General features: G+C 29.4%; 3 protein-coding genes across 3 annotated transcripts; all 3 read left to right on the forward strand.

Moving 5' to 3' along the window:
• Window positions 1-954: 954 nt before the first annotated feature.
• Window positions 955-1,928, forward strand: LOC111684541. The gene is made up of 2 exons (XM_023446730.2): window positions 955-1,467; window positions 1,530-1,928. Exons 1-2 carry the CDS (start codon window positions 982-984, stop codon window positions 1,869-1,871), a joined length of 828 nt encoding a protein of 275 aa, XP_023302498.2. The 5' UTR covers window positions 955-981; the 3' UTR covers window positions 1,872-1,928.
• Window positions 1,929-8,975: 7,047 nt separating this feature from the next.
• On the forward strand, window positions 8,976-10,245 carry LOC111684544. Its single transcript, XM_023446732.2, has 3 exons — window positions 8,976-9,133; window positions 9,195-9,683; window positions 9,752-10,245. Exons 1-3 carry the CDS (start codon window positions 9,080-9,082, stop codon window positions 10,070-10,072), a joined length of 864 nt encoding a protein of 287 aa, XP_023302500.2. The 5' UTR covers window positions 8,976-9,079; the 3' UTR covers window positions 10,073-10,245.
• Window positions 10,246-12,996: 2,751 nt separating this feature from the next.
• LOC111684543 lies at window positions 12,997-14,223 on the forward strand. The gene is made up of 3 exons (XM_023446731.2): window positions 12,997-13,175; window positions 13,229-13,717; window positions 13,779-14,223. The coding sequence occupies exons 1-3, from the start codon at window positions 13,122-13,124 to the stop codon at window positions 14,163-14,165; spliced, it is 930 nt and encodes a 309-aa protein (XP_023302499.2). The 5' UTR covers window positions 12,997-13,121; the 3' UTR covers window positions 14,166-14,223.
• The last annotated feature ends 9,744 nt before the right edge of the window (window positions 14,224-23,967 follow it).

Raw genomic sequence — 23,967 nt, forward strand, 5'->3', positions numbered from 1 at the left:
GAAATAATGTACCGACTTCAATAATTTTCAATAGCGTTGGTCCAAAAGAAGAGTATGGACCAACTCTTCTGAAAATTGCAACCCGTAGAGTGCAGCACAAACGTATAATAAAAATATGTTATGTAGAGTATATATGGGTTAATAATGGGTCATTGCTGTTGCGAAAAACGGGAAATAAGAAACGGTTTTCAACCTTTCACGTTGAAGCGGATGATGTACGTCTGAAACTAAAAAATTAATGGACCCTAGCAGTTACAACCACATGGAAATAAGGAAACTGCTTACAACCTTTTTCCTTGTAGCGGTTGACATACGTCTGAAACTATAAATCTAATAGTGCAGAACTGCGTTTTAAGTTTTTCATTTGGTGATTCTGTGTCCTTTTTATAGATCTTTAACATTTTAGAGAAGTTTATTTTTCGAAATATATTTTAAAATTATTTTACTATTCAAACAATGTTTAATATGCGTTTTTGATGTCTTCTGATCCTTACGAAATAGAATAAAATAATTCAGAATCACGAAATTACAAAAACTGTGAACACAGTTTGGCTACATTTTTTTTTAAATATTTTAAATTACTTTTACAGCTCAAACAATGTCAAAAGTGTTTTTCTGATGTTTGCTGATTCTTACAAAAATCTCATTAAATCTATAGTTTTAGACTAATATCTAGTTCGTTACTTTGAGTAAAGGACGGTGTTGTTAATTAAAAATTGTCCAACATGTGTTACTAATATGTATTAAATTAATATTTTTCTTACTGATATGATAAAAGTAGAAACTGGCCAATGGCTAATAAGTAAAAAATTTTCATTGGAAAACGTCACTATGAAGATAAAGAAATCAACAAAGTATTACTGATAAAAAGGCATAGTTTTTAAAATTTATTCGGCTATAAAGTAAACAAACTATATTATTTTTAATTCAGTAATTAAAAACCCTTTGTGAAGAACACGCACTATAAGGTATTAAAATAGTATGTATAAGATTGTGGCTATAGCATTGCTTATTGGAGCTGTGGCAAGTGTACATGCTCAACAAGTGAACAACAATATTGAAGAATATATTTATCAAAATAAACAGCAATATGCTCAAAATATACGAGATTATGATCAGCGATTAGAAGTATTTAAACAAACATATAAGGCTAGTCTACAGGTGATTCCGAAACGTCTGGACATGCTAGTCGATAGTATTGGTCAGACAGAGAAACGTTTAAATAGCCTTGAAATCTTAAGTCAACAATGTGTTCAAAAGTATCGTTCAAAGTTACCCAATGTGATTATTACCAAACAAAAAATCAATTTGTGTTATACTACCGCTAATAGCCAAACTGATTATTTGGTGGTACCAGCTTTTGATACTAGAACATCCTTAGATAACTATTATAAATACAAATTCGAAGGTAACTTACAAAGTTGTAAGATACAAATTGGCGATTACAATACATGTGTAATGAATGCAGTAAGTTGAAAAAAATACATTTTTCATATATACATATAATATAAGTTTAAATTCTCTTTAAGGTATCCAATGCTAATGCTTATACAGCCAACAATCGTAAGACATTTGACAAACAAATGCAAACCGCCCAAATTAAAGCTTATACCAATACCGATACAGCTTTCCAGTGCAGTTATTCCACACAAAATCAAGCAACCTCTGCCATAGCTGAGATCAATATCTTGACAGATAGATGCTTACAGGGCCTTGACAATTGCAAACCTTGCACAAATCAAGGTTATTCATGTTCTGCTGTTAAATTTTTGGAACGTTCTGAGATCGATTATAACAATCCATTAATGAGTAATGTTTTCTATGGACGTTATGATGTGACTGATTGTTTGTTGTTGAAGACATTAAATTAGATAAATATATCAAGTTGTGTTTGTAATAAAAATAATTTTTTTATAAAAATAAATTATAATTGCATAAAAAGATTTTTTTTTGGGTATTGGCCATGAGATTTTCTAAGACGACCTTCAATTTATCTATCTGTTAAAACTTTAATACAGTATAAACTGGAATTTTCATGTCTATAACCTAGTCCATAAACTAGGCATAAAGAACATGTTTATGTCAATGGTAGATCGGTGGAAACCGAGTTGATAACAAAATATTCAATCTTTAAACAAATTCCAGATGGATAGTGACAGTATTAACTATATACTAATGTATACGTGAATAAGACGTGATTCGATGTGATATAACTATCAGAAAGTTGTATTTCGCGGTACATTACGTGTTACCGTCTCAAAAGGACCTAAAACATAATAAAGTATTGCGTTACATAGAAGATGTCAAGAAGACAATATAATATATTTTTATTCGTTAGTAATTTAATTTTTAATTGATTGATCTTTTACACCGCCCGATACTCACAATAAGACAGGAACCTAGTGACATTAGTGTTTGCTTATAACAGGATTAAAAAAATTCAAAGAAAATTAAAAAAGCAAGTAAGAGTTCTATATTCGGTTGTGCCGAATTTTATATACCCTTCACCATGGTGTGTTAAAAACAGTCAGTACTAAAAAGTCCGCTATTACACCACTTTCTATGAGCTCAACATGCTTTAATTATTGTTTCTAGATTCAATATCATAGAAAATTCAAAAGAGATACTTTTGAAAAACGAAAAAGAACCCAAAAGTTCCCTTTTTGGGGTTCTTACCTAATTAAGACTCCACATACCCAATTTCATATTTCTAGGTTCAATATTATAAAAAATTCAAAAAGGAACTTTTAAAAAACAAAAAATTACCAAAAAGTTCACTTTTTCCGGTTCTCACCAAATTCCGTCTCTACATATTTAATTTCATGTTTCCAGGTTCAATATTATTAAAAAATCAGAAAGTACCTTTTGCAGAACGAAAAAGTACCAAAAAATCCCCATCGATTTGTTCTCGTCTAATCCATGTTCAAAAAGTACTCTTTGAAAAACGAAAAAATACCAAAAAGTTCCCTTTTATGGGTTCTCACATAATTAAGACTACACATACTTAATTTCATATTTCTAGGTTCAATAGTAGAAAAAATCACTTTTCCCGGTTCACACCTAATTCCAACTCTACATACTTATTTTTATGTTTTTAGGTTCAATATTACAGAAAATTCTAAAAGTTCATTTTGCAGAACGAACAAGTAAGAGTGTTAAATTCGGCCATGCCGAATCTTATATACCCACCATCAAATCATTCATGTTTATGTAGAATTTTACTGATGTACTCACATTTTTGAGTCAGTAATAAGTCTTAAAATCATTTTCAGAAGGGGACCTTGGTAGGTTCAATTATGGACCCATTCTCATTAAATTCAAGAAAATGATTTTAGTTCCTATAAAACTTTTTATGTCGAATTTTATTGCTTTATATATATGTTATGAGCAGATATGAGCATTAAAGTCAAGGCGACCTAATATGGGAGAAAAGGATTTTAAGGATCGATCCTTATAAAAATTGATAGGGAGATTTTGGCTCGCACGAAACTTGTTTATGTAGAATTTTGTAGTAATGAGCGATGAATTCATTTCCTAAAGGGGACCTTATTTGGGGGGTCAGACAATAATGGACCCATCCTTATAAAATTTATGAAAATGATTTTAGTTGCTATAAAACTTTTGTATGTCGAATATTATTGTTATATATATGCTTCTTAAGGTAGATATGAGCATTAAAGTCGTTTTCTGAAAGGGACCTTATAGGTGGGATAGGGTCAATTATAGACTAATCCTTATAAAATTCTAAAAAGAGATTTAAGTTTCCGTAAAACATATTTGTGCCGAATTTCACTGCTATCGATGCTTCTCTTAACCAGTTATGGGCGATAAAGTAATTTTCCGAAGGGGACTTTATATGGGGGTTAGGGTCAATTATGGACCGATCCTTATAGAATTCTACGGAGAGATTTATGTCCTCATAAAGCATGTTTGTGCGAAATAAAACCTCTCTTGATGCTTCTGTTAGGCAGTTATGGGCGATAAAGTCATTTTCTGAAGGGGACTTTGTATGGGGGGTTGGGTCAATTGTGGACCGATCCTTATAGAATTCTACGAAGAGATTTATGTTCCCGTAGAACATGTTTGTGCTGAATTTCACTGCTATTGATGCTTCTCTTAGCCAGTTATGGGCGATAAAGTCATTTTCTGAAGGGGACTTTATATGGGGGGTAGGGTCAATTATGGACCGATCCTTATAAAATTCTACGAAGAGATTTATGTCACCATAAAACATGTTTGTTCCGAATTACACCGCTATTGATGCTTCTGTTAGTCAGTTGTGAGCGATAAAGTCATTTTCTGAAGGGGACTTTATATGGGGGGTAGGGTCAATTATTGACCGATCCTTATAAAATTCTACGAAGAGATTTATGTCCTCATAAAACATGTTTGTGCCGAATTATACCGCTATTGATGCTTCTGTTAGTCAATTATGGGCGATAAAGTCATTTTCTGAAGGGGACTTTGTATGGGGGGTAGGGTCAATTATGGACCGATCCTTATAAAATTCTACGAAGAGATTTATGTTCCCGTAGAACATGTTTGTGCCGAATTTCATTGCTATTGATGCTTCTCTTAGCCAGTTATGGGCGATAAAGTCATTTTCTGAAGGGGACTTTATATGGGGGGTAGGGTCAATTATGGACCGATCCTTATAAAATTCTACGAAGAGATTTATGTCACCATAAAACATGTTTTTGTCGAATTACACCGCTATTGCTGCTTCTGTTAGTCAGTTGTGAGCGATAAAGTCATTTTCCGAAGGGTACTTTATATGGGGGGTAGGGTCAATTATTGACCGATCCTTATAAAATTCTACGAAAAGATTTATGTCCCCATAAAACATGTTTGTGCCGAATTATACCGCTATTGATGCTTTTGTTAGTAAGTTATGGGCGATAATGTCATTTTCTAAGAGGGGCCTTATATGGGGGCTAGGCGAAATCGTGGACCGATATTGCCCATTTTCAATACCAAACGAACTGAGTCAACTATAAGTAACTGTGCAAAATTTCAGCTCGCTAGCTACTTCTGTTTGGACTCTATCGTGTTTTCAACAGACAGACAGACAGACGGACAGACGGACGGACATGGCTAGATCGTCTTAGAATCTAATAAGGACCCAGAATATATATACTTTTATGGGTCTTAGACGAATATTTCAATGTGTTACAAACGGAATGACAAAAACAATATACCCCCCATCTTTTTTGATGGTGGGTATAAAAATATCCTTTGATTTTTTCTTGTCCAATCCGGGCGCTACATACTTAATTTCATGTTTCCGGGTTCATTAATATAGAAAAATACCTTGTCTTGTTTTTATAAACATGCGCACAATAACAAAATTTACTGTATTATTAAATATTTTGTTTTTGTTTTTTGCAATTTCTGTCTGAGCATGAAAAAATCTAAATTTTTTTATGAAATTTTCAGAGGTTGTCTCGGATTTTTGCTCATATCTCCGGTATTTATGGACCGATTTTGCTGATTTTCTTCTCGAAAACATGTCTAACAGAATTATTCGGATCTCGCCGATATCTTGGGTCCTCTAATGTTATTAATTATTTTTATTTATTTATTTTAATTATTTTTTGGAGGGACTATAACTGAGGGTCAATTATGGGCCGATCCTCATAAAATTTGGTAGGGAGAATTAAGCAAGACTCATTTATGTCAAATTTTCTTGGCATTACAGTCTTTTTTGTGAGTAATGATTTTTTTTCGTCGGGAGTAGTTAAAAACGTAAAACCAGCATTTTTGGGTGTCGCAAACATCTGCACAAACACATAATACCATTCGCACAATTGTGGCATTAAGGTATTAAAAGTTGAAAAAAAATTATACAATTTCAAGGAAATTATTTAAAAATTGTGACCTAAATCGGTAGTTTTCTAGGTAATTTGTTATCTATTAATGTATGCAAATAAATACCCAACAAAAAATCTTAAAATTTTGGTAGTAAGTTATCTGGTAATGTGTGGTCGTTATCAATAACATTATTTTATTTTTTTCCAATGGGTTTGCAGCCAATTATGTAGAGAATCATCGAATTAAAAAAACATCTGTATACGAATAAAACGTGATTTAGTTTTTATAATAAAGCATTTAAGTTGAATTGTACCTTGCCTCAGATATACTTATGTAAGTCATTGAATTGTTGAATAAAAATATGGTCATTTAAGTTAAATTTTGAAAGGGGCTTTTTATAGGGGCAAGGGTCAAATGAGGCCTTTAATTAATTATAGAATTTGGTTTTGCTGCTTTTTGTTGAGATACGAGTATATTAAACATAATTATGAACTTAAAAACCCTATTTGGCGGGTTCAGTTGTATAGGGGCTAATTGAAATAGGAACAGGCTTTTGTTTCTAAAGTATTTCTAATAAGTTCTTCAGCAATACTAGTTCATTGAAACGTATAAATTCTGGAACTCGTTGATAAATCTCCAAAACATAAGTTTAATAAACATAATTTCTTTATATAAGAGAGGATTTCAAATGAAAATAAATAATCTATATATATAAAAGAGTAGCGTTACTGACTGATTGATTCATCATCGTACAGCCCAAACTGCTGAACCTAGAATCATGAAATTTTAACAGTAAATGTGTTTTTATTTATGTAGAACCACTAAGGAGGGATTTTTGAAAATTTGAACATTTACGGGTAAAAAGGGGAAAACGGGTAAAACAGGTTTTCTTAATTATCTTACACAATATTAGTAATACAAGAAAAATTTTAAATGCACTTGTATCTACTCTTAAAATGAGCAGATGGGTGTCTGGTACTTTTTTGAAATTCGTATTTTTAAGGGGTCAAAATGTGTAACAAAGGTGATTTTGGTACATTTTTTGGACCTTTATAACTATTGAACTAATTAACATAATCTTATTTTTCTAAATATTTTGGATACAACCTTTAAAATTATGAGACACTTGTTTCGTACTTTTTTAAAATTTACTCCTTTTTGTGTGTAAAAGGGAGAAAACTGTATTTATGGTACTTTTTTATCACATTAAGAAAACTTTTTCGGTTTATTGAATTATTCTTATTAAATTAGGGACTAACTCTGTAATATTTATTGTAATAAAATGTTTGCTATTTCACTGGGGGAAAAAGTACCAAAAAGAAAAAACGGGAAATTTTTCATTATTGGTTGGTACTTTTTGAAAGCACTATTTTCTGTAACAAATGAATGCAGATTTGAAGCGTTTGAGTTTTTTCTGTGATATATAGATTTAAATACGAAATATTTTGTAAACTTAATTCTCGAAAAAGTATATTTCTAAACAAAAAGGGTAAAAATTGTACTCTTTTTATTAGTACTTTCCACTTAGATAAAATTTATTGGTATATTGGTACTTTTTTTCCTTCAAATGATACTCTTTGTATGTTCTTTAATATGAACTCAAAATACATGATTATTAAACATACACAGTTCTCATTGAATAAGATTCTTTAAGAGACAACTTTTTAGTACTTTTTATCTCATAAATTGTTCTTTTTTAATTTTCTAAAATATTCAACCTAGGAACATTAATTTTAACATACATGGTCTTGACTGAATAGTATTCTGTAAGTGGGAACTATTTGGTACTTTTCTATTCTTCAAATAGTAGCTTTTAGATTCTTTATAATGGTTAACCGGAACACACGGTCCTTATTAAATGAGAATTTATTGAGGAGATTATTGTACTTTTTCGTTTTTCCGATGATACTGAACGTATAAAACTGAAACATTAAAAAATGTTTAAGAAATTTTAATTTTCTATAAAAGTAAACAAAATTTTGAATGTATTTAATTTAAGGGTAGCGAAGCACACAGGGTATGCTAGTTTTTAATATTTGAGATAAAAATTAATAGAATTGAATTGAAAGTAGTAGAAAATTATAATTTTGTTTGTTATTGGAAGAAAAATATTGTAGAAAAGAAATAATTATTAGAACAACATACATTAATTTGCCTTTTATTCGATTAACCGAATAATTTTGAATTATCCAATTATTAACCGGCCAACTAAAAAACCCCAAATAATTATTTGTCGAATAAACCGAATAAAACAAAACCTAGAATAATTGAATATTCTAATGAATACCTTTTAATCTAAAAGGTGTTTGTAGTGTTTAATATAGAGATTCTATGGGATTCCTAAAAACGCTGTTCTTCGGTCCACCCAAATGAACAGGTAAATACGCTTTTGATAAAAATTCTAATAATGGGCTTAAAATGTACAATAATAAAATTAATTATTTATTGAATAATTGATTGACTATTGGAGTTTCGTTACTATATACACTAATCGTAAATATCACGTATAGATGGCGTTTCAAACTACAATATTATATTTATTGTATTTGGTTGTTGATTTTACTATGAAATAAATTTGTTTAATAATAATTGAATCATTTACTTTAAGAATGTGATAGCTTGAAATAGGTCACGTTGGAAATTTCATTCCCCCCGTGGATCCTCGCCTCAATCATTTATAAGTATGCTAATAGGTATGTTAAAATTGCAAGTATTGTCGATTTTTTGCTTGTCATTACTTAATAGCTTACCATGTACATAAGTGCTTACTTCTAAACAAAAACGAAAAGATTTATATATCTTAGTACTTAACTGACTACTTATTTGTAAGCGAGCGTGGTAAGTACTTACTCATAAAATCATTATCGTTTTAAAGTAATGACTTAAATAATGTAAATTTAAGAATGTGATAGGTCGGTAAAACCGACTCCATTAATCTTTCTTTATTGATATATGTATTAAAACATTCAAAATTAACTTACAAATCGACCTACGTCCTCTAAATAGCATTTGTAATAAAATTCCAAATTCTAAATAAATTGAAAGTTTTCGCTTTCATTAAGAAACTGATAAGAATACAATTTGGGGAGAAATAAGCTTTCTCAAGATTACTCTCGTTGGCTCATGAAACAGATAACACAAGACATTAAGGGGATTTTTATGTTTTTTTTTATAATTTATTATTTACAGTATTTAATGAATTATTTTTGAGAAAGCATTCAGTTTTAATTGAATATTTCAAGACATAAAGTCACATTTAAAATAAAAAATGCTGCACTATAAACTAATTTTGGTGTGTTGTGGACTATTTGCAATTTTAAAGGTGAAATAAAAAAGAATATTGTAAAAAAATCAATTGTTAACAGATAAATATATTTTCGTAGCTTAATAACTGTGAAGTATTCAGTAGCAATACCTCTTATAACTCCTCATTTCGCAGTGATGATTATATAAGCATTAATAAAAGACAATATGACAGAACGATTAAAGAATTTGATCATCAAATGGAAATTTTTAAGCAACTTTTTAATGGACGCCTCAACACTCTCGATATTCAATTGGAAATGTTAGTAGATAGTTTGAAAATCAATGATGAACTACTTAATCCCATGGAAATCTTAAGCGATTTTAGTAAACATTGTGTAACTAAATATCGTCCTAGAATACCCACAATTGAAGCCACCAAAACTTCAATGCAAGCTTGCGTTACCACGGCCAAAAATCAATTGAATAATTTATTGAACCCACCCCTAACAACTAGAAATAATTTACAAAATTATTATAGAAATAATTTTGAGAAGGAAATTAAAAATTGTGCCACAAAACATGCCAATATGATGACTTTTAATTATACCAATTGCTTAACGGGTTTGGTAAGTTTTATAGTTTTACGAATTAATTTAATTATGTCCATTAAACTATATATTTATTTGTTCTCCAGATTTCATCGGTTAATGTTGTAACACTCAGTAATCAGAAAACCTTTAACACACAAATCGAGTCTGCTCAATGTAGCGCCAATACTTTTATAAAAAAGGCCATAGATTGCAGTTTTTTGGCTCAAAATCGTACTTTATCTTTGGTGGCGGAGGCCAATACTTTAATTAATAAATGTTTGGAGAATTTAAATAATAGTGAAGATTTTTGTTCCGATGTTTTCTATATGCGTCAAGCTCATGTCGATCATAAAAATTTCTCGATGACAAATCCATTTTATGGTCGCAATGAGTCAATTAATTGCTTATTAATAAAACTGTATTAGTTTAGTGTTATTAAGTCTGTTTGGTATTATGTTTAAATAATATTAGATAATTATAGATTATGTGTATATGGAATTTATTAATTACTGGTGATTTTACATGTGCGCTATTTTAATCAGTTTTTAGGCTTGAGTTTTTAAATAAAATTTTTATTTTAAATTTTTATACAACTTGTTTTGGGTGGTTTCAATTTATTTATTAGTGTTCGTGGGAAACTATAGACCAAAAATGTCTAATTTCCGTATCGAACTGAACTTATCAAAAGAGAGCAGTTGTAAAAAAAATCCACAAAATTCTAGTTTAATTGCAAAAGACAGCTAATAGGATAATCAATTTTTAATCCAGAGATCAACTGACACTTTATCAAAGGATTGAACTTTGATAAAGTTCAATAAAGGATTCGAGTTATTGTATGGTGAAATCGTTACATGTAAGGCTGGATAAAACGCATTATCGCATTCTTTGCGTCTTTCAAAAAAGTAGAATCAATGTATTTGTATGCTAAAAGTTACAAGCACAAAAGCTTAAAATGCTTTGACGCGTATAATGCTTAAATTATAACTACGTCCTACTTTTATAAGATTCAGAGGCGGGGCACAAACATTTCAGCTGATTTTGACATTTTATAATCTTTATTTTATACGTATTTGTCAATTAAAATGGTTTTAATGATGAAACAATAAATAATAGCTAAATGAAATGAGTGTAACGTTTTGACGCGAAGACGCGTAGTGTGGACCTCCGACTTAAGTCTAACTAATTAACTAACCAACTAACCAACTAACCAACTAACCAACCAACCAACCAACCAACCAACCAACCAACCAACCAACCAACTAACTAACTAACTAACTAACTAACTAACTAACTAACTAACTAACTAACTAACTAACTAACTAACTAACTAACTAACTAATTAACAAACAAACTAACTAACTAACTAACTAACTAACTAACTAACTAACTAACTAACTAACTAACTAAATAACTAAATAACTAAATAACTAAATAACTAAATAACTAAATAACTAAATAACTAAATAACTTAATAACTAAATAACTAAATAATTAAATAATTAAATAACTAAATAACTAAATAACTAAATAACTAAATAACTAAATAACTAAATAACTAAATAACTTAATAACTAGATAACTAAATAACTAAATAACTAAATAACTAAATAACTAAATAACTAAATAACTAAATAACTAAATAACTAAATAACTAAATAACTAAATAACTAAATAACTAAATAACTAAATAACTAAATAACTAAATAACTAAATAACTAAATAACTAAATAACTAAATAACTAAATAACTAAATAACTAAATAACTAAATAACTAACTAACTAACTTACTTACTTACTAACTTACTAGCTTTCTAACTTACTAACTAACTAACTAACTAACTAACTAACTAACTAACTAACTAACTAACTAACTAACTAACTAACTAACTAACTAACTAACTAACTAACTAACTAACTAACTAACTAACTAACTAACTAACTAACTAACTAACTAAATAACTAACTAACTAACTAACTAACTAACTAACTAACTAACTAACTAACTAACTAACTAACTAACTAACTAACTGAGTTAATAGAACATAAGTCCGAAACTTACGAGAACTATATTTAACAAGTGGAAAAGTATAGTCGGGTATGGTCGACCATATTATACCCTTCACCAGTCACCATGTTACCAATTACAAAAAAGGAGAAGGCTCAAATGGGTGTAGAGGTTAATATGGGCCTATCCTTATAAATTTTAATTTAAGTCTACATTAAAGTTAACTACGTAGAATTTAATCGTATATTCTGCCGATATTTGTCAACATAATAAAACATTTAACAAAGGCCCTATTCGGGAGGTACGGTTGTAATTATTGAAATATAAAATGTCGAAATAAAGTTTTAATTCAAATAAATAAATTGATTATAAATAAAAACAAGAAAGAAATTATAGTCGGGCGAGGCGGACCATAATAGACTTCATCTGTTACAAAATTAAAATGTGATTTAGTTTTCATTATAAAACATTTAAGTTGAATTGTAAAATGCCTCAGATATATGTTATCTAAGCTATTTATTGTTGAATAAAATTGTGTACATAATTATGAACTTAAAAGCTCTATTCGGCGAGTTCTGTAGTAATGGACCGATGTTAACCATTTTCAATAGACTTAGTCCCTGAGCAATAGAAGATCATGAAGTAAATTTCATTGAATTATCTTCAAATCTGCGACCTGTAGTTTGATTACAAGGTTTACATGGACGGACAGACAGACAGACAGACGGACGGACATAGCTTAATTGACTCAGAAAATTATTCTGATCCGATTGGTTTACTTTGAGGTGGGTATAGGACCAATATTACTGTGCGTTATAAACATCAGTACATACCCTCCCCACTAAAGTGGTGTAGGTTGTGGTTGACACTTGAAGCAGTGTACTTATAACTGGTGAAAACATTTATATTTAAATGTTTTGTATTTGGGTAAAATCGAAAAAAAAGATTGAATGTTTCGAAAGTGTTATAGAAAACAGTTTCTCAATTAAAAGTTCGAAAATACTGTCTGGTTTAAAAATATTTAGACTGACGAACATATTAAGAATATAGTTATTAATGAACACATATTCTCTTATTTGCTATTCAGGTGATTCACTTTTTTAAAATAAGTGTTTTTTACAAAATCCCAAACAGAGATAAGAATTAAAAGAAAAACTCGGAAATAAATGTAACAAAAATTTATAAAATGTAAATACATAGTTTGAGTAATTATTATAAATAAAATGCATTCGATGGAAGAAATTTTAGAATAAAAGCTTATCACTTTAGAAATAATGCGTATAGCATTAATGAAGGAAAGCAAAAACACACTATCAGTAAATATTTATTTATGAGTAGAAATTATAAACATGAAATTGAACTTGAAAATTTTTGCATATAAAAAGAGTTGAACACGAATTGAAAACAAATATTTCAATAAGTTTTTGTCAGCAAAATAGTATTGGAAAAGCGGAACATAGAAAAACAAAATGAAATTTTTATTATTAATTGTGGTACTAATGGCATGGAGCACAGGAGTACAGGTAGGTGGAATTTTCTAAATTTTTAATAAAATTTAATTGAATTTCTTACACAGAGCAAAATAGAGTTCATGCCTGAGGCCATGTATGTCACCAATAGTCCAACAGCCAAGGTGGATAATTATATTTTACAATATCAGCGACAATTTGAGGAACAAATGCGTACCTTGGATAAATATTTGGAGGATTTTCGTAAGAAATTTGAATTACGTTTAGAAGTAATCGAATATTATGATGCTGTTATGGATGTTAAATTACGCGATATGAAAGATAAATTGGATCCCATGGAAATGTTGGGTGATGTCAATGATGTGTGTGTTGAAAAATATCGTGGCAAAATACCAGCTGATAATGTTTTGAAAGTAAATCTAAAAACTTGCATTAATAAAGCCAATACAGCATTTTCATCGGTGCTCAATAACGCGGAAAATACCTTGAAAAATTTACGCAATCATTATAATAATCCATTTAATAATTCTCTCAAGGACTGTAAGCGGAAATTTGAGAAAGATGAAACTAAATATAAAAATTGTGCCTCAATGGCGGTAAGTGGAACTTAAACAAAAAAGAAATATAATTTATGTAAAATTTTTATTTTAAATTCAGATCAAAACCACTACCACCTATTTCAATACCAACACCAATACATTTTATTCACAAATGACTACGGCCGAATGCAGTTCAAATACTAAAATCGATGAAGCTTTCGATTGTTATTCAGCCCATGTTTATCAAACATTCTCCACAATGGGTGAGGTAAATGGTTTGATTGAGAATTGTTTGGCTGGTCATGATTTTTGCGTGTCCTGTGATAATGAGGATACAAGCATTATTAAGGGTCGGTGTCCTTATCAAATGGCATGGCATTTGGCCGATGACGATTTGACAGGCGATAAAATTGTTAATCCATTTAAGGGCATTAATAGTACTACACCTTGTCTGCAGGTTAATTTTATTACGAAAAGTTTCTCTGATGATGTTAAAAAAGCGTAATTAATTAGATTTTGTTCTATAAAATAATAATAAAAAGTTATTTAAAATATTGATAATATTAAAAGTTTTAATTATTTTCGTTTTTAAATTTGCGTTAAGTATATATGTATGTTATATATATGTCAAGAGAATTGTGATTTTGTACACTCATCACCAAAAAGCCGGAGTGTGTATATCACAGAACATCAAATTGTCCATTGTTGGTTCCATAAAGTATATATTTGCAGGCGTTTTATTGGCCAGATGTACTCTTCACTTAAATATCTATATGCCTCTCAAATTTTAAAAGGATCGGTTTACCGGCTTAGGGAAAATGTCTAAAAATTCGACGCCATCTGTCGGACAAATTTAATTTTTTACAAATTTTTCTCACTAAGTTTTGCTACCCTAAAAGCAATATTTACAAATTTTTATAAATTTTTACTCACTAAGCTTTGCTACCCTAAAAGCAATATATATTAATGTTTAATATATGGGTGGGGCCAAACTATTGCAAGTTTGTTAATTAAGATTTTACTGTAATCTATGAAAAATGAGAATAATCTATTAGTCTCCCAGATTCATATGGGAGGTAGCATTCCACCTAGTTTCCCTAAATGTTTACATGAAAGTCAGAGTTCTTCATGAAATTTGAAGATTCTAGATCTTATAATATTTTAGGTACAAAGAATTTTTCTATTTAATTCATACGGTAGTTTCAAGACCACCTTTGATGAAAATCAATAAGATAAATATTAAAGATCTTTGAGCAAAATTTTAGTAAAATCCCAGACAAAAGAATTAAATCCCAGACAAAAAAATTTTTGTATTCAATTAATATAGGAGGTGCTCCTCCCCCCAATTTATTAGCCAAAATGTTTCATGAATGTTAAATAGTTTCCAAGATAAACGAAGTTATGTATATAATTCATGAAAAGGGTGCTACGACCTTGCTGATGGTCCCCCCATTTTATGTTTTGAATAATCAAACCAACTGATATTGCTTATTTTAAAAAGAAGAAGAATTGAACCTATAGTGTATGTGTATAAACTTTGCATCATCAAAATTTTCTTACCCTATCACGCGTGCTATGTAATCTCTTGTAAAAACTTTGCGTCAGAAGAATTTTCTTACCCTATCACGCATGCTATGTAATGGCAATATTGATCTTCCCTGCTTTATAGATATTGAAATAAAAGAAAATATTTGAACGATGCGAACTTACGTTACACACGAATATTATAATATGAGAAGTATATTAAAACGGTATTGTTTACTATTATAATAATTATAAAACTTTGTATAACAGTTTTGATATAATATTTATATAAAGCCTAAACATATGCTATATGTTTTGTAAGTATTTATAAATTCCATAACTTCTTCAATAAAATAATATACAAAAATTTTCATCTATTTACAAATTAATCATTTCAAACACTTTTTAATAGATTTTATTATATTTTTTGATGTCTTCTAACATTTTCTATATTTTGGGAGTGTCTTTTGTTCGTTGCTGATTTCTATTACTTATTCTTTTATTATCTTAACAATATAACTATAATTTCTATGGACTTAATTTTTTTCTTCTTTTAATAACAATTTAACAAATTTTCATCACTTAGCTTCTGGCTGTTATTGTTTGTTTAGAGAAAACAATATAATAGCTTTGGTTTATAGTTAAAGGAAAATTTTAATATAAAAATAAAAGTAAAAAAACTATTTTGAATTTTTGTTTTGTTTGTCATTATGGATTTTTAATTCAAATACATTGTTAGCAATTGTGTGGTCTACTCAAATCAACTGTCTGTCAGACTATCATCCTTTCAAACTGTAAAAGAGAAAGGTCGATTTTTTTCATACGATCGATTTATTGCATATATGCATGTTTATTCAAATGAGAAAGATGGGCTAGGTTTTAATAACATAAGTATTTGGAATATTTGTTGAAAACTTTTGAACTTTATATTGTCTTTTTTCAAAGAAATTATGTAAATAAATATTAATCCACTTAAAGTGTTTAATCATGTAATCAAATATTAGTAGAATATAATTATTTATCCCGGGTAACACGAATTGTCGGGCAGATGCCATGTTTTGTCGGCATTACTTTGTATTACTACGTGCTGAATATCTGACATTTAATCAAAATAATTTTTATGACGTACACTACTATAGTGAGAGTATTATGGGTTGGTGCTGCGTATACCAATCGGCTCAGAATTACACCCAGAGTAAATTAATCTGTATGTCCGTCTGTCTGTGTGTCTCTTTGTCTATTTAGTCAGACCTGCCAGATTTGCCGATTTATTGGCCTATATTTTACCTTTAAAATTGTAAAGTGCCGATTTGCTTCAAAAATGCGGATTTTTTACCCAATCAAACAAACTAACGAATTTAGTATAATTTTACAAAAGCAAAAAATTTACATTACGGTAAAACACAATTTTCTCAATCAGAAATGTCAATTGGATCGAATATGAATAGGAAATGCAAATAGGAAACGAAAATCCTGAATAACCCAGAAAAAACTTTCATTACCTAGTAAGTAATCATGAAACCGTGAAGAAACTAATTACTTTTAGGGTGAATAACTAGTTATTTTTATTCGACGAGGTTCAAAGTAATAATTGGTTACTTATTTGTTAGAAATAAACCTACAAATATGTTATGTGATAGCAAGTAATTATGAGCCAAGTTTGCATGTAGAAACAAAGAATACAAAAATTCCTCAGCCGGGTTTTAAACCAAGGGATTTAGTTCTTTCTATGTTTCTCACTTTAGTCACTTACTCGATGCTCCATTAACATGTTTTTTGTGATTTTGAGAACAGTTTTTTACAGAAAAATATAAATTAATATAATTTTGAAAAAAAATAAACTTTATCCAGCAGGGCTCGAACCACGGACCCCCTGTTTGTTAAATGAACGCCCTAGATGATTGGGCTATAACAAATCGAAATTGCTTCGTTCTTTACCAGTAATAAACTATTCAGCTAAATGAAATAATGTGGTTGAAAATAAACACCCATTACCAAGTAATATATGAAAAAACTACCGACCATTACCAAAAATTTCATATTTTTTGCTGGGAGGTTTCCAAAAGTCTGATCTAAGAGTGCTTAAATTTTAAATTTTTTTTGAAAAAATTTAATTGGTGTGAAAATAAATATACACATTTTGTGGAAAAGTGAAAAAATCTAGAAATAATTTTCCAATAAAATTTACTCAACAAAATATTTACCTATCCGGTTTTTGTTCGACGATAACCAGAGAAGAGAAGCCGATATATTCTACGAAGTGGTTTGGTATTGAACTAATTTAATTTTCTGGCTAATGTGATAGATTTTGGTGGTCGATAGTTTAGCTATTATATCATTCACTTCTTTCACCATTTGCACTACTGAATCCTTATTGGGAAAGGAAGTAATGGTGCTGGCAAGTATTGTTAGAAAATATAAAATGCACCCATTTAATCGAGCCATTTGTAAACATCTTGTCATACAAGACAATTCAATTAATTTCAATATAAATTAGTTATGAGAATCCATTGTCTCTATGACTTGTTATTTAGTATTTGTGCTTAAAGACAAAATCTCCTCCCAGTTTTTTTGTTTATATAAAACACCTTTTTGGGCCACCATTTGTTAAAAAAAACGAGATCAAATACTTATTAACATGCAAACATGTTCGATATTTGTTGTTATTACTTTTGACCACAGGAAACTAAATGTGAAATTTTTTTTTGAAAAAAAAAGTAAAACTGACATATCTCGTACGAAATCGATATAAACCATTTATGTTTTTCCACTGCTTAAGTGGTAACGTGTGTCTCTACAAATTTCGCATAAATCATGACAATTTATGACATTTTGTTGGAAGACAGCAGCGCGAAACATTCAACTTTGCAAAACGTTTTAATATTTTATATATTTTTTATTTCTTATTTACGAAATATTTTATTTATTTACACTCTTATTTGCTAAAAGCTTTGTGAACAAAATGTTAGCAGAAAAAAATAAAACAACTAAGAAACCAAATGTTGCACTTGTTTGAAACTAATGAACACATTTGTCGCAAACACAGTGGGGTTGGTAATATTTTCTATAATGTCGTTTGGTGTTGCATACACTGGGAGAAAATATTGGTGTATATAGTTAAAAAAATTTAAAAATATAAAAAATTTCATTATAAAATAAGTATTTAGTAGAAAGTAATAAATTTCAACTTCAAATTATAAACTAATCTTCATTCCAAACTTTTATATTATAGAATTAACTTTAGCTCAGAATATTAACTTTAGCTCAGAATATAGGACTAAATTTTTTATAAAAAATATACATATTTGGAAAAATTTGAGAACTCAGACGGCAAACACGATTTGAGAACTCAGACGGCAAACATGAGACCCTCTATACAAATTTGTAATTTACTCTCAGTTATTGTTAATTATCAAATATAATATCAACATTTAAATTAAAATCTATAAAATCGAACATGTCGTTAAAACAGCAACACAGCTTTCTAAACGGATCTGCCATTGCAAAGTTTGTCCTAAATGTTTTGACGTATAATGGTGTATTATATCGTTATAGTCGTTGAGATACATTTAATGCCGATTTTTGAAGGGATAATATTATTACTTTTTCATGGAATTGCCCATGAAAACAAAAAATGCTATAATAGCTACATCAACAAAATGAAGTTAAAGATTAAAATCAATCCGAAGTCATTCTATAATTTTATTAATTCCAAACGAAAAATATCCTCATCCGACTTCTATGAAAGTAAATGGTACCGTTTTTTCTGATGATATTGAAATAGCTAATTGTTTCTCTAATTTTTTTGCATTAACATTTTCATCCAAAACGTTTAACAGTACGCAATATCCGTACGTGATTCCACAACAATCTCTGATAAATATATCCTCTATCGACTACTCCAGTGTCTTAAAAAGTCTGAAGAATATAAAGATTTCATTCAGCCCAGGTCCTGATGGCATTTCCAGCTGTATATTAAAGATTTGTGCAGAAGTTCTGGTGGTCGCTCAACATCAACAAATTTTATGGAACTAACAATATATACGGATTTTAGCAAAGCCTTCGATAACTTCGAGAACTTCCTAAATTGGATTCGCTCCTACCTTCTAAAAAGGATACAATGTGTTATCTTTAACAATTCCAAATCTAAGAACATTAATGTTATTTCCGGAGTACCACAAGGAAGTCACCTTGGTCATCATCTATTTCTGCTATTTATCAACGATCTCCCTAATTTCATAGAACATAGTAAAATCCTTATGTATGCAGACGATGCTCATTAAACAACAAAATCAACTTTGCACATCTCCAATCTGACCTGATCAAATTTCATAATTGGTGCTTAGTCAATTTAATGGAATGAAATTTAAGAAAATGTCATCACATGTCCTTCGCAAGGTATTCTCCGTCCATAGCTGACTACTACATTGGCGGCGTCAAATTAAAATCTGTTGAATCAGTCATAGATTTGGGGGTTAATTTTGACCGCAGAATAAATTTAAAAAAATAAAACGTTGGGCAAAGGAATTTAATGATCCTTATGTGACAAAACGTCTATTTACAACATTAGTTAGACCTATTCTTTAATACGCATCTGAAATCTGGGATCCTCGTACAACGTATACATTAGAAAACTTGAATCCGTGCAAAAACAATTTCTCATTTTTTGCCTCCGAAATCTCAGGTGGAATCCTGATACAAACCTACCTCCATATCGTAATCGACATGCGCTTATTAAGCTTCCAACATTAAAAAGTAAAAGAATGGTTTCTAATGTCACATTTTTACTAAACTTATTACATGGAAAATTAACTTCCAATTCCTTCTTTCGAATATCCGCATTAATGTTCCAAATAGACCACTTAGGTCTTATGTTCCATTATATTTAGAATTCAATAAGCCAAACTGATTTATTATCCTAACTCAAATGTATATGTTTATAACTGCTTCCAATAATAATTTCTTATGTTATATTATATATTGTATTTTATATTTATATTATAATTCTTTTGTGCTCAGCTGTATAAAAATTAATAGTTGAATTAAATAAATAAATAAATGCTGTCCGAATTTGCTGATCTTAACACTAAATAAAAAAATACTGCCCAGGCCAGTCGGAAATCCAGACTAAAAATTGTATGCATTACTCCATTACTCCAAGGCTGTTGTCAAACTTAACAATATTTAACAACAAGCATCTTTCTCAACCAGCAGTTCTAAAACGTTTAAGGGCATTCAGAGGTAAGTATATCGTATAGTATATATGTTAGAACTTGAATCAAAACCGAGAGGTTTGCATGATGATTTTGTATGACTCAACATCTGCTTGTACGTTTTAAAATATTTTCTTTTACACTTAAACATTTCTTACGATTTTGGAAACATTATGAACATTATGAAATGCTAAAATCTTATCACGATCTGTGTACCGAGTGCAACAGATTGCAGTTTGCAACAAACGGCAACATATCGCAATACCAGGGTAAAACTTTTAAGAATGAACCACTTCATTGACTCAATTAATGATTTCTGAATAATCATGTAGATTCCAAAATCGCTGATTGAAAAATTAATCCTTTTTTTGGAAACGATATTATTGAATATTCCCTTGATATTCTAAAATTAAAATCTAAATTCACAAACAGTTTTTTTTAAGTGTATCCTAACACCACCATCAATCTGTCCCAAATTGCAACTAACTAGAAAAAAAACGCATGAATATTTCAACGTCAAATACATACTCCATTTTAATGAGTAAAAAAATTATGTATCAACATTATGGTTAATACAACTGGAAAAATAAACTTTATAGGAAAAAAATTAAGCCACTCATTGCAGCGATTATTAAATGTTCAAAATATTTATGTTTGTTACGCCTACATACAACTATTTAGCAGTTGTTTTGGAAAAATGCAGTTTGTTTTTCATTATTTTTTCTTTTTGTATTTTCCAAACCAAAAGCCACACTTTGAGACACTTTGCAATTAATGGCAAATAGTCAAACTCTAAACCAATTAAAAACAATTTTTATTATTAATTAAAATTCTTGATAATATTTTTTTTTATTATTTTTGTTTTATTTTCCTATGCCAGTGTTCTAAATTTATATGGATGTATGGCAGATCATAGGAAGCGATATTGTTTAGAATCCATTAATTTTGAATGTTTAGTTAGCGGTTGGTTGGTGGCTTAAATGGTTACTGATAAAAATCTTATTTAATCTAATAAAGAATTCATGTATTATTTTCCCTTCTGCAAATCATTTGCTAAAAAACAGCTTTTCAAAAAAATTAATATGAAAACCCACCCATTGTCTTTTTGTTAGTTGATTTTGTGTTAAGTAAAAGAGTAGACTAGAGGAGACATCATCTGGTAATTCTACTTTTTTATGTTTAAGGGCCAATTTTGTGTCTAACTACTTTTGTATTTAGCTTAGCTGGCGATTTTTTCTTTCTATTTTCTTTTGTTAATTGAAGTTAATCAAAAATCTACATGTTGTCTACACCATTTCCCAAAGAAATCATAAGAAAATATTTTATTAAAGTGCTTTATAATAATTTAAGAAAACTGAAGTTTTAAATACTATGAAGTATTTAAATTTTTTAAATGCTATTGGAAATAGTGTTTTTCCTGTGCTTTATGTTAATCCCTTTTTTCTATACGTCTATTTAAGTGCAGTTTGTTAAGGTTTTTTTTTTATTCTACCAACTTTTTCTATTGACAGCGGGATATTTCTTTCAGTTTCTAACCATTTGTTGTTGTACACTTTGTGGTTGTCGAGCAGTAATTCAAATTGTTAAATGACTTTATTTTTATCTTTCAGATTTTTAAATATTGTGACGTTTATAGTATAAATACATACACCAGAGATGGTAAGCTATCACTAACATCTTAGAGTGCTTCGGCTCGAATATTATTCCGATAACTTTGTGATCTTCGGAATTGGGTCTAATATGAAATCTATGTCCAATTATGGATCGATTCGAAAAAAATTGTATATTGATTTGTATGTACACAGAACATATTTAACCCGAATTTTATCACAATAGCTTTATTTATCAGTAAAATAAGAGCCTTTATGTGATTTTCGCAAGTGAATCTTATATGGGAAGTTTGACCAATTGTGGACCAACTGAGATATACGTTAGTGGTATAAACAAATTAATAATTGGTTAATTATTAGTTAAAAAAAAACCTACAAATATGTTATGTGATAACTAGTTATTTTGAGCCGACTTTGTATGAAGAAAGCAAAAAATATAAAAATTTCTAAGTCGGGGTTTGAACCGAGGCATTCTGTTGCTTTTTGTAATTTTGAGAACGGCTTTTTACAGAAAAATATAAATGAGTATTATTTTCAAAAAAAAAAAAAAAAAAATTAACGTTATCCAGCATAACTCGAACCTCAAACCTCCTATTTGTTAAATGAAAGCCCTAGACGATTTGGCTATAACAAATCCAAATTGCTTTGTTTTTAACCAGTAATAACCTATTCAGCTAAATGAAATAATGTGGTTGATAATGAACACCCATTACCAAGTAATGTATGAAAAAACAACTGACCATTACCAAAAAAGGTAAAAAAAAATTTCGGGTGAATTTGGTTGAGATCCCTTCCTTAGTTTGAAACTGATCGTGTTTTACACGGATAAATATATTTTGTATGCTTTAATATGAGTATTTCTTGGAGTTACATACGGAATGACAAACTTATATCTCTCACAACAGATGGTACGTACGTATTTTAAGAACCATTTTTCAGAAATTATCCCTTTAATTATAACATTAGATTTTTTAAGAATGTTGTTAGTTGAAAGTTGTTACTAAATATTTTTCTAACAAAGTTTATATGTAATTATTACACACAAAAGGGTGCTATTATAACCACTTTACCAGGCCTAGTACACACAAACATACAGACGTACATAAACTTCTAACTTGCGCTTGAACAACATTGGGAGCAATTCTTGTAATCGTATAAGGGTTGGCAAAATTGGTACAATTGCACATTTTTCGGTACAATTCGATCTTTAAAAAAGCAATGGTACTTTAATGACCCATTTTGAAAAATTTTAATATATAATCCCTTACTGATATAATAATTTTAAACTCGTACTTTTAACACAAATCTCAAAAGACTACCGACTTCGGTAAAACATGTACTATACTTCAGAAGAGAATATTCTAAAGAATCCTGGAAGAGATTAGACTCAGATAACATATGACAAAGAGAATACTTTTTGGGATTATTTTTTATCTGATCGCTTTTATATTCTATGAATTAGTATTTAGACTAGACAATATACTAATCTTATGTATAATATATAGACTAGTCTATTGTCAATTTATAGACTACTATATCCTGTAGTCAAAGAACCAGTCCATTGTCTTAGTTATGAGCAAGTCTAATGACTAATTTATAGTTTTAAAATACTTAATACTTAACTAGATGTTTAAAGTATTTCTGGGGATTATTTTATGAATTAGCCATTGGACTAGTATATAAACTCTATATAGATAAACTAAATATAGACTAGTCTCCCGTCTATTACAAAGATCAGTCCATTTCCTTTTTGATTTTGAATATTGTATAGTTCTATGAATAAGGAAGTCGTTTTGGCAGTTTTGTACAATTTAAAAATTCCATTTACCATCCCTGATTCGTATGCTATTTATGCATTTACATTCTATTTATTTAATTCGTTTCTGTTTTTCTCTCGAAAAGAACAAATATTGCATGTTTACCACAATCAAAATACACTTGTTGTTGCATTTGCAATATT

This window comes from Lucilia cuprina, chromosome 4 (genome assembly GCF_022045245.1).
Source record: "Lucilia cuprina isolate Lc7/37 chromosome 4, ASM2204524v1, whole genome shotgun sequence".
NCBI lineage: Eukaryota > Metazoa > Arthropoda > Insecta > Diptera > Calliphoridae > Lucilia > Lucilia cuprina.